The 12,448-nt window shown below is 33.0% G+C and overlaps 1 protein-coding gene across 5 annotated transcripts in view; it reads left to right on the forward strand.

Moving 5' to 3' along the window:
• The first annotated feature begins 8,276 nt into the window (after window positions 1–8,276).
• LOC111591923 (sorbin and SH3 domain-containing protein 1) overlaps window positions 8,277–12,448 on the forward strand; it is a 47,693-nt gene continuing 43,521 nt past the window's right edge. For 2 of the 5 annotated variants that reach the window (XM_030225001.1, XM_030225002.1), the window contains exon 1: window positions 8,283–8,368. Coding sequence is in view for 1 of the 5 variants with exons in the window: in XM_030225011.1 (XP_030080871.1) it covers window positions 8,826–8,898 (73 nt within the window). In the remaining 4 variants the exon portion in view is untranslated. Of the gene's footprint in view, window positions 8,369–8,741; window positions 8,899–12,448 lie in introns of those variants that run through there. The other 3 variants (XM_030225000.1, XM_030224999.1, XM_030225011.1) reach the window with 3 other exon arrangements.

Consider the following 12,448-nt stretch of genomic DNA (forward strand, 5'->3'; position numbering starts at 1 on the left):
TAATAAGGACTGGCTGAAGAGTAATTTGTCCTAGATAAATAGGTCGAAATTTGCTCTATTTGTGGAGTACATCTCACATTAGATGAAATATACAAAAAATATATTATTGTATTTTTTTGGAAATTTTAAAAGATATTTTAAGTTATTTTTAATAAATTACAAATTACGAACAAATTGTTTTTTATAAGATTCCAAATTATATTTAATATTTAATAGAGTATTTATTGAAGTTAACTTACAATACTTTGAACTAACTTAAACATATCTATTCTTCATAATTTAGTTTTAATAGGTATCTTTAAGTATAGCAGGCCCGCCAGCTTGATTTACGTTCACTTGCGAGGGCTGGTTGTGTAATTTTCCAAAGAACTATTGTCAAGCAAACATCATATTCGATTTAAGCAAATCGAAGTCAATATTATGCCTAATAAACGACAATCTTTCTTATTTAAAGCAATAAAACTTGACATACGATATAAGCAAATTGGCCAAGCCATAAAACGGAAATAGATAAAGCTCGAGGGCGAGTCAGTGATTTGATAGAAAATCGAAGTAAAGATTTCCTTGTAAAATATAAATGTGAATTGCCTTCGTAAATATTTTAATAATAATTAATATATTAAAATATAAAAATAATATAATTTAAAAATAAATTTAACTAGAATTTTGCTACTGAATGCATACAATCAAAACTCCTCGTACCACCCACGTAGCTGACAACACCACCCGCTATATGCCAATCGTTGTCATCATTCTCTGCTCACTCCACAGAATATGTGAGTTTAAGCTGCAAGCCTGGTGCCCCTAAACCAGATGCGCGCATGTACGAGTTTGAATGTGTGCGTGAGTACTCGTGCTCATATGAGTACTCGCTCTGTGTGTGTGTGCTGTTTGCTTGGGCTCTTTTGTTTGGCTTGGACAGCACAGCCCGTTGATTCTGGACAGTCAAGAATGATGGGGAGAGACACTAACAACATGTCCCCCTTCATCGCATATTCGGCTTGGTCTCCGCACCCTTTTTGTGGCGTGTGTGCATCTGTGTGTGAATTTATGCATACAAATTGGAAAATATATCGGATCTGTGGTTCGTGCCCGCCAAGCGCATAGCGCGTCGAAACTAACAACAACAGCAACGACAACAAAAACAAAAACACAAACAAAAACAAATCGTCAACAAGTCACGCCAAAAGCAAAAGCTAAAGCCGGCTTCAGCGCAGCTCACAGAGACCGAAGCGGACGACAGAGGCTGAATCTCAAAGCACCCACCACTTGCTGCTGCCGTCGCAGTCAGCGCTAGCAGCAACAAGTCAACAAGCAAGGCACAGTGGCACAAATTGAAATAAGCAGCGCACAAAATCAAATGCTTGAGTAAATGCAAATGAGAAAGTGATGAAGAATCGGATAAATAGAAAGATGTATAATTAATATGAATAGAATACAGAGAGAGAGAGAGAGAGAGAGAGAGAGAGAGAGAGAGAGAGAGAGAGAGAGAGAGAGAGAGAGAGAGAGAGAAAAAGAGAGGGTATTTATTTCATGTACTTTCATATATGCGTATATATACATATATTATTTAGATATCACTTAATAAGTGCACATTTATTTAGCATTATCTTTATTGAAATGATTATGAAGATAAGATTAATAATACTATGCATTTGGCCAAAGACTTAGCAGTTTTTCAAGCATTTGCGTACCACTGTACGATACACCCGGTTGCTCTGCCGCTGCCAGCGTTCGCGTCGCTGTCGCCAAATACGCCGTTGTTTTGTGCTATACGATACCGTAGACCGCCGCTATTTAGTTACTACAGAAGTTTTGCCAAGTCAAGTTGTCGGCGTGTGTGCGAGAGTGTGAGTGCGCGAGTGCGAATTACGTGAGTGGTTTTTTTGCACTTAACAGCAACAACAACAAGAGAGCAAACGATGCTGATCGCAACAAAAATAGCAAGAAAGTAACAACAGTTAAGACGCGCGCGCGAGATATTTTGTGTATTTGTGCTTATCGATGGCTAACCGCTAAATGTTACCCGCTAACCGCTACCCGCTACCCGCTACCCGCTAAACGTTAACTGTTTACCACTTGCAAGTGCTTGTGCCTTGCAGCTTAAGACTGCCAGCAATAAAAAAAAGTAAGTTATTAAATTTAATGCCCCTTGCCCTTATTTAACCTTATCAAATTAGATCGCAAGTTCAAAGTTGAGTTTTTAATTTTTTTCCTTGGCCCCCTCCCTCCACTATCTGAATCTATGCTTAGCCAAAACAAATCTTAACTGTGCTACAAACTGTTACACACGAGCGACCTTCGCTTCATTAAATATTTAAATCTAAGTGCGATAAGCACTTATTAGGAAATATTTTAAACCATTTATAGGTTGAAGATAGACCAAATGCTTGCGGCATATGATATGATAATTCATTATATACTATATACATATATGTATATACATACATATATATATATTTTTTTATTGTTTCTATTATTATATGCCCAATAACCCAGCCAAAAATGGTGCAAAATATGCGCTCCAAATTGTGTTTTTACTGTCTGTCTCTCTATTTATATGTGGATCTAGATAAATGTGTATGTGTGTGTGATTTTTAATACGTTTTAAATTATAGTGTGCCGGGTTGTTCGAGTCGAGTTTTGGTCATAGTTCAATTAATTTTCTAATGACCGGATGCATGGGACATGCCATGCAAATGAAGCTCGGCCCCAGCTTTTGGCTATTTTTATTTAATTTATTAGAATTTCTTTTTTTATTAATAATTATACAATTTCACCTGTCATAGAAATTTGGTGGTAGCAAATCAGAAACTTTCATTAAATCGCGCAATTCATGCATATTAAGCATACGCAACGTGCGCCAACAATGTAAATGGGTTGCGCTTAATAATATTTATTTATTATTCTGCTTTTGTTTACGATGACAACAGCAATTACAAGAGCCACATGGCTTTTGATAAGACAGCCGACTTTAAGTTTTTCGCACTGTATATATATGCATATATATAGCAACGAAAGTGAACTTCAGAATTTATTGTCAATAAAGCTATGTGTTTGTGCGATAGCAACAATAGCTCTAAATATTGTTTAGAGCTAATAAAATGGCAATTGTTGAGGAATTGACGTTTTTGGTATATTTCAGCGCTTCATGAACAAAAAATAATTAAAATTAAAATTTCAAAAATGAAAAAATTAAATTTTTAATGTAAATTCAAACTTTAACTAAAAATAAATATAAATTGTAATTCAAACGAACATTAAAAAGTAGAACAAAAATAAAATACAAAATAAATATAAATGAAAATGCACATTAAAAGAATAAATTAAAATGTAAAAGAAACATAAGATACAAATTAAAATTTTAATTCAAATATAAAAAAAAAATTAAATGAAAAATATAAATAAAATAAAAATCAAAATTAAAATTAACAGAAAAAATTAAACAAAAACACAGAAAGCTGAGATATAAATCAGAAAGCAATAAAAGCTTAATAAGATGAATAGAATAGCCATAATTATTTTTATAAATATATATAAAATAAAGTAGCAATAATATAATATAATAAATTTTTAATATTTTTTTGTGAACAAAAGTGAATTAAAATAATCAGCTTAAAAAATTTATATGAACAATAAAATGAAAAAAAATAAGCTTTTTACGCCTTGCTCAATTATTTTTTATTCTTGGAAACTATTTTGCATGCTAATAGTTCATAATTAGCATGAATATTTGATAGTCTCTCTCTCTCCCACTCGTTAATGTATGTTGAGCATTTCGTGACAATTTAACAACATTCACTGCTCCCACGAAAATAAAAAGACGGAAAATGATTATAATAAATGAATAGTGGTTGAGTTTTTTGGCCAAGAGTCAGTGTGTGGGCGCTTTGGCTGTGAGCTACTTCCAGACAGAGGGGGAGAGAGAGGCTTAAATCAAGTGGCATATTGAATTACGTGTGGCACATGCAACTTAATCATTCATTCATGCTTCACGGCCAATTAATGTTCGCTAAGGTACTTAATTAAAGCGACACCTGGGGAACCAGGTAATAGGAGACGACAACAATGTCGGAATGTCGACGTCTGGCCAAAAAACATTTGAATGTCTCGTTCGCTCTGAATGCCATTGACCGGAGCTACAGCGGTTATGATAGCTCCATATCGTATAGCCAGTCTAGAGCTGCACGCTTCAATTTGGGAACTGTTCCAGCTGCTTGGTATATGAAATTTAAAATACCTTTGTTCACATTCTGTTTGCATTATCAATAACTAATTACGATTATCGATTGCCAGCGTAGCGAAGCAGCCAAATAACAAAAAGTTTAACTGAAAGTTAAGCACTTGCCACTTAACAATGTCTTGTGGTTCAAGGTTAAGAAGGCGTGCATAATCTTGCTTACTAGATGTTTTATATGACTTGGTTGACATCGACTCTTGAGATAGTATAGATATATATAGATAGTATATAACTATAGTATAGTTTGATTAATGATTAATAATTAAAGACGGCTCGAGAAGAATTTCTTTTCATTGATATGAAAAACATCTTATATTAATATCTCTGCCTCTCTTTCACTTTACTTATCTTGCACTAACTGTCTCTCTCTCTCTCTCTCTCTCTCTCTCTCTCTCTCTCTCTCTCTCTCTCTCTCTCTCTCTCTTTCAATCGCTACCTCTATCTCTCATAGTGTCTATCGTTCGTTACTTTGTTCTCTCAGGTTTATGTCTTACTCTTTTCTTTTCCCTCTCTTTTTTCTGTCTATTTTCTTTCTTTATTTCAGTCTATTTGTTGTTTTCTATCTCTATTCTTATGCCCTTCTTTTCCTGGACTGTCTCTCTCTCTATCTCTCTCTATCTGTATCCGATACATCTAGTTGTCTTTCATTCTTGTCACCTTTTCTCTTGTCTTTGCTCTATCTTTACATTTTTCTCTCTTTTTCTTAAACTCTATATCTATATATATATCTCTCTCTCTCTCTGTCTCTACCTCTATTTTATTATTTATATTTAGCTCTCGCTCTATATCTGTCTCTCACTCTCCATTCTCTGCTTCGTCTCTCTCCCTCTTGCTGCCGCTATCTATAAATATTAATATATATCTCTCTCTGTCTTAACCTCTTTCTCTCTCTCGTTCTTCCTGCCGCTGATACTCCCTCTATCTCTCAGCTATTTTCCCTATCAACCCTCCTTGTTGACTCTGTCTTTTTCGCTCTCGTCATCTCTTCTCGTTTTCCATCTCATTCTTACCTTCACATATCTTTTACTGTCTCCCTATGTCTGTCTCTTCTCCTCTCCGTTTAACTCTTCTTATAAAACAACTCTTTGTTATATCATATGTCGAGGGTATCTCATAGTCAATCAGCTTCAAGCAAATCAATCCATTTTCTTGGCTATCTAAAAGTATTTTTTTGTTTTTATTTTTGTTTTCTGTTTCTGCTATTGTTGTTATTTTTGGATAGCGCCGCTCAGCTGACAACGCGTCGTTGACTTTTTTGGGTTTTTTTTTTTTTAAATTTATTTTTGTGGCTTTTGTGTTTCCAGTTCTTGTTAAAATTCGGTTGCCAAAAACTGAAAAATATCCCATAAACAAGACGCTTTTTAATTGTTATTTTGAATGTTGGCATATGATTCAGAAGCCGAGAGACAAATGGCTGTGGCTGTGGCTTTAGCTTTGGCTGAGTGTCTGTGGATGGTTTTTCAATTTCAGTACAATTTGAATGTGAAACAAATTTGAAATGCAATTAGCGTTAATTTGTTATCTTTGCACGTCTATTGAGTAAACGTTTATTTAAATGCAAATTGATGGGCGTTACCGAAACGCCCACATTATTGTTGGTATGTTAGATATGAATATATGAAGTGTAAAGGGTATATAGGTTTTGGCAATTATCCTTTTACCGTCGAGCTTCCTAGTTTATTTACTGAAACTAGAGATTCGGCTATCTAATAAAGTCTCAGATCTTTTAAGTGCGCTCATTGGAGGCGTTCATAAAAATAGTAGTGCTGCAGTACACAGTATTTAACCCAAATAAAACGGTACTTTGTTAGTTCAAAAATAATGAAAAATATATACTTATTTTGTTTACATTAGAATTAATTTTTTGGGACAATTTTAGAGAAGAGCCAAGAAAATTGGCTGTTCATAAAAATAGTAGTGCATAGCGCTACGATTATCAAGCGTTGCATATATTGGCCTTCTCTACTTTATAATATAATAATTTATATATAATATATGAATCCTCTTTTGGCCACTGAAACGAGTATGTTGCAGTCGTTCCTCTCGGCTTACTTGTTTCTAATTTATTTTTAACATAACACGCAATGTCTATGTAATTATTTGGAAGCATGCTCAAATGCTTGATTAAATATTGATAAAGGGACATACAGACACACACACATATATATATATATATATATATATATATATATATATACATAAATATATGTATAGGCATGTATACACAGCCACATGTTTAGACATAGATACCGCCATGTGTTAAACGTGGTTTATTTAATACGTACATATTTATACTATTATTTTATTTTTTTGCATGTCTGATAACAATTTGATTTTCAAGTTTTATCAGTCATTTTATTTATATTTATTCTTGTTCGTTTGCATTTTTTTTTTTATTATTTATGCGCATGATTTCATTGGCAAGCAAATAGAAAAAAAAAGGAAAGGAAAATAAAAAGCATTTAAAAACTAAGCAAGCCGATAAGTTGCCCCTCGTAATTGACGTCGCCCGATTGAAGAGTGTTAATTGTGTTATTTCCAAGCCTCAACTGTAGCGAGATTGGAGCATGCACTTCCAACTGCCGAGCGACTGAAACTGAAAGCTGTTTCCAGCTGTCAACAGATTGGCAATATGCCAAAACCTTCTATTCGATTGCACCAGGTGCCCAGCAAAACAGCAACCAGCTGGGCTTCGTTCTAACAGCGCCCAAAACGTAAATAGAATCAAAGCTTTTTATACTTTTGCTGGCAATGCGAATATTTTATGCTCTAACTTTTTAGTTGACTTAGAGACAGAGACAAAGAGAGAGGAGAGTGAAAACTGAGAGAGACTTCAGATTATTAAGTCTCTAGATTTAAATGAATACTATATAAAAAGTATAATAATAAATAGTATATTATTTATATATAATATATTTAAAATAAATTAAATATTAAATAAAAAATTACAATATGAAATAATATAAAAATATAAATAAATAGAAATAAAAGAAATAAATAGTCAAAAATCAAAATAAAAAAATATAAGTTATATAAATTAAAGAAAAAATTATAAATAAATCACAACAGAAAAATAATAAAATGTAAAATTTAATAAAAAATTTAAATATTAAATCAGCAGTAAATATTTTTCGTATGTGTATTCATATATTCAATATAGTATAAATATTTATTTAAGTAAAAAAAAAAAATAAAAGTAATTAAAAAAAATTAATTAACACTGAATTACATTTATAAATAAATTATCATTAAATTTAATTTATTAAGCTTACAGATTATTGTAACTAAAAATAATATAAAAGCATGCTTTTTTTACACTTTTCATAAATACTAATAATTTAATTTGTAAGTAACAAAAAAGTCCTAAACTATGTAATCTATAGTTCAAAGAGTTCTCTATATTACGTGCTGCTTATGTTCTCATTGCTCTTATCAGGTGATCTCATAGATTATGCAGCCGTTCCTAATGTAACAAACTACATGTACAACTAGTTATGCTCTGTGTTAGAGTATCTTTTTCAAAAGAAAAAAAGTCAAGCTTCCCATTGGTGAATTCGATTGATTTGAGTAAGCAGGAAATCGAATGCGAGGAGAGCAAACGAATGAGCGTTGTGAGAGCGAGGGAGAGAGAGAGGGCGTGTGTGACAGAGACGGAACGGTGCTACAATAATTAGCTTTTGTTGAGCACAAAACCGCAAACCAGCAACAACAAGAACAACAACAGCAATAACAGCAACAATAGACAGTTAACAACTTTGGCAAACTTATCGCCGCATTTTTTTGTAGTTTTTTTTTTGCTTTCGCTTCTGTTGTTTTTGTTGTTGTTGTGGCCGGCTCGCTGTCTGTGTGTAGAGGCAAAATATAAAAAAAATAGCTGCCGGGTTGCCAGGTGACAAAGTGTTGTTCTGCGTGGTTGTTGTTGTTGTTGTCGCTTGTTGCTGACGCGTTGTGTGAAGCTTGCGAAGCTTCAGTTGCCATTAGAACTTCGACTTTGACGCTGTGTGCGATCGCGAGCGCGTTCCGCAAAAGAAAAAAAACACAAAAAAAAACAAAGAAAACCAAAAAAAAAAAAATAAAAAGTTTGAAACGTAAAGCAAAAGCAATTACACTGCGCTACACAATACCGTTGTTAGTATAAGACATTTGCTAGCTATTTATAGCATAGCTAAAAGCGTTTCTCACTGTGTGTTTAGTTTGTTGTTGTTGCCGCGTCTGACGCAATGTGCCCTGAAACTTTTAAGGTCCTAATGTGTGTTTATAGAAGAGAGGGAGAGTGTGCTTCGAAGCAGGCGCTAATAGCCTGGCTAGGCCAAACTTGGCTAAAAATTGCAGTTGAGCGCCAAGTTTCAGGCGCTGAGATCATTTGTCGATTTTTAGCCACTTAACAAATTTATTATGCTAAGTTTTTACGAAGATAAGACAAGCTCGCCACTGATATATATATATATATAGAAGTAATAGATATATATATAGAGCAGGCCTGGTCACACTGTGCAGCCAGCACAGCACGTTGACCCGCCCAACTCTTGGGCGCCTTTGCATTTCGCAATTCGCATTTCGTATTTGGATATTCGGCGCGATTTCAATGCAACAAATTCAGTTGGCGCACGTACGCGTTGCACTAAGGAACGCGGCAAACAGAAAGAAGACGCTGCACAGTGGGTAGCAAGCACGGACAGTGGGACACAGGGACACTTACTTTGATATAAACCGACGAATTTGCAATTAATTGAGCACTAAATGCGCAGCTTTGCTTCTTGTTTCTGTATGCTTTGATTGCTGTTTGTGATTTGCCGCTTTGACGTTGACCTCGTGACGTCAGCGTCGCAGTCGCTGTCGGCGTCGGCTGCTTGTGGGTGGCTGCAGCAAATGAGCGCGCGCTGGCCATAAATTAATTATGTTTGTATTACAACTGTGCGTATGTGTGTGTGTGTGTGTGTGTAAAAAACAAATAAAGTAAGCGAGTTAGAGAAAGAGGAAGAGCGAGAGAGAGAGAGTGGGTGAGAGTGCAGCACGTTGCCTAAATAAATTACGCATACGTAAACAGAAAAACAACAACAACAACAACTACAGCACCAAAATTGTATTCAAATGAAGAGCCAACAAACAACAAAACAACGAAACAACATTAAAAATCTATGCTAATTAGCAACAAAAAACAACAACAACAAAAACGAAATAAAGAAAAACAACAAAAGCAAGGACAAAGAGCAAATAAAATCAATAGGCCATTTCGACTTATGGCAAGCCGCTGTAAAACTTTGAAGAATTTGTTGTGCGTAACTGTAAATTGAAAAAATTTTTATGAATCTGTGAAATATTGCTTGAAACTTAAATTGAATTATAAAAAAAAATAAATTGATTTATTGCCATTGGAATTGGTGTGGAAATTCAAAAATAATGGAGCTTAAAGAAAATTGAATTGAACAAGTGAGCAGAACATTATAGGCAAATATAGTTGTTGGTGCGTATAAATATATGTTAATAGGTAGATAGATTTAGAGACAGGCGAGTAGATGCAAGGAGTTAGATAGCCAGATGCATATAGTTGTGGATAGACTCTAAAATAAAGAGATAGTTAGCTGAACAGTTAAATATATCTAGATCCATAGACAGATAGATATAGAACGATCAATAGATGCACATATATACATATATACATAAATGACATAGAAATATAGATAAAAACATGAATGGAGAAGTGAATATATATAAAGAAATAAAATAAAAAAGACAGAGTGAAAGATAGTTTACAATATGAAGAGAAACATAGATAGATAGGCATTTAGGTAGATAGATAGATTGTTTGAATGACAGTATAGAGGGATGAATGAATGGATTTGAAATTAGAAGATAGATCAATAGATAAATTGATAGATAGTCTAAAAAACTATACATGTGAAGTTAGATAAATGTATACGAAAAGATAGATCAGATAGGTCCATAAATATACAGAGAATTGTCAGACCTTTGTCTGAATAGACAATTAGATCAAAAGAGAAGAGAAAAATAAATACAGTAAACATTCGCACTTAAAAGTCTAAAATATATATACATATGCTATATATACTCGTACATAGATTGCATTTGCTGAGCCAACCGAAAACCCGTTTTTGCCTAACGAAACACAGTCATCATTTTATTTAAATTTAGACTATGTTCAGCTAACATTTTAAGTGTGAAAATTACAGTATATTAAAATAATTCAAAATGCGCCAAATTCGCCAAAAACATATAATAATAGTGTCTTTATTATATATATATATATATATTTTATATATATTATTATTATAATATAAAATATGGAATAAAAAAAATTAAAATTCACAAGTTTATTTTACAAAATAATAATTAATAATATAAAAATAAAAAAAATATATATATAAAAAAAAATATATATAAAATATATATATATAGAAAAAGTTACACATAACTTAAAAAAAAATTGTTAATATAATATTTAATTTATTAACGTATTTTGCAATTTTATACGAAATATGAAAAATATATAAAAAATTTAAGTTTAAATTGAGATAAATAAAAATATTTAAGAATTAAAAACTTAAAATTTTTTGAATACAATAATTAAAAATTTAAAAAAAATTGAAATTGAAATTTAAAAATTGAAGCTTAATATATGCAGTAAGCCACTTCATTCATAATTTTTAATATACATTTTTCATTTCATTTTAATTTTCGAGTATTCCCATATCTGAATATATTTCCCAGCCAAGTTTCAACAATAGAAACGTCAGTTCGACACAGAATTGTGTCTTTATCAGTTGAAGAATTTAAAGATAATTGAAAAAAAAATTATAGAGAAAATGAAATGCATATCTAGTGCAATAAGTGGTAATTGTTGTTGTTGCTGTTGTTGTGATTGTTATCGATGTTGCGCAAATGTAGAGAAATAATATGTACCCTAACTGCGTTGGGCATGCGATACCTAATATGATAATATGATAATGTTCTGGGCACATTAAAAAACAGAAAACCACAAAAAACTAACGCAACGGAAGCGAAACCAAAGCAAATAAACAAGAGAGAAGGGGAGACTGGGAGAGAGAGGGAGTGGGACAGACAGTTGTAAGGTGTTGCTTGAGTTTTTATGTCTGGCAGAAAGGAAATTGCCGTTTTAATAGTTTTTTAATTAGGTAGCAAATGTTAAGTGTGCACCACTGTGCGGCTCTTGTGCTTATAATTGTTGTTCCTGTGTGAGAGAGAGAGAGAGAGTGGGTGAGAGAGTGTTGCATAATCTTTCCGCTGCTACTACTCGCCCCTGAGGCACAGTTCATTTGCATCACGTGCACATTTCACACTTCTCTGGCTGTCCGTGTGTCTGCCTCGTCTGTCGTCTGGCACCTGACAGGCTCTGGGAAAGGCATCACAGATCTATTTGCGCCCACAAAGATGAGTAAGCAGCAGCACCAGAGCTAGCTGAACTCAAGAAATTAAAATCCATTAAGTACTTTTTATAAATAAATCAACGACTACTAACCGCATGGCCCAGTGGAAGATACATAGCTCTCTCTCCCTACATATATACACACTCTCTATATACAGTCGGCACACTTTGTCAGTCGGAAAAAAGTGCTTCAATTTCAACTCGTAAAAATTATTCAAGTGTACAACACAAAACGGGGAACAGACACCAAAAAAAATAAAGCTAAAAACAAATCGAAAGAAATTACGCACGAAAAATATCTTGAAAATGCCATAAGTTAGACACACACACACGCACACTCTCTCACACACACACTCGCTCGACTGCAGTGTGGAACTTAAGCGATTTGTTTTGGGCATATTGGCTGAGGTGTTCCGAGGGCGGGGCAAATGGCGCGCAGCGTTTTGTCTGAGTAAAATTGATTTAAGAAATAAACATTTTCGTGTCTTCCAACTAAAGAAAACATTTTTGAATGACTTAAAATAGAATTAATTGAATCATGATAAGAAAGATAATAAATAACATTTCAAGTTTATAAAAACAGCAACAAAATTTGAGAAATTTCGGAAAGATTTCAAATTTTACAAAAAAAAAATTTTCTCATTAATTATAAAAGCTAAAAAAAAGTAAAATGAATGGCAAGATATTTTTCACTTCTATTTAAAATGATTTTTTAAATATTTAAATATAATTTTATTTTTTTTTAAATGAATTTTATGATTATTAATGAATATTTCTATTTAAAACATTTTAAATTTGAGTTG

Source organism: Drosophila hydei, unplaced genomic scaffold (genome assembly GCF_003285905.1).
Source record: "Drosophila hydei strain 15085-1641.00,03,60 unplaced genomic scaffold, DhydRS2 tig00008122-arrow-pilon, whole genome shotgun sequence".
Classification (NCBI taxonomy): domain Eukaryota; kingdom Metazoa; phylum Arthropoda; class Insecta; order Diptera; family Drosophilidae; genus Drosophila; species Drosophila hydei.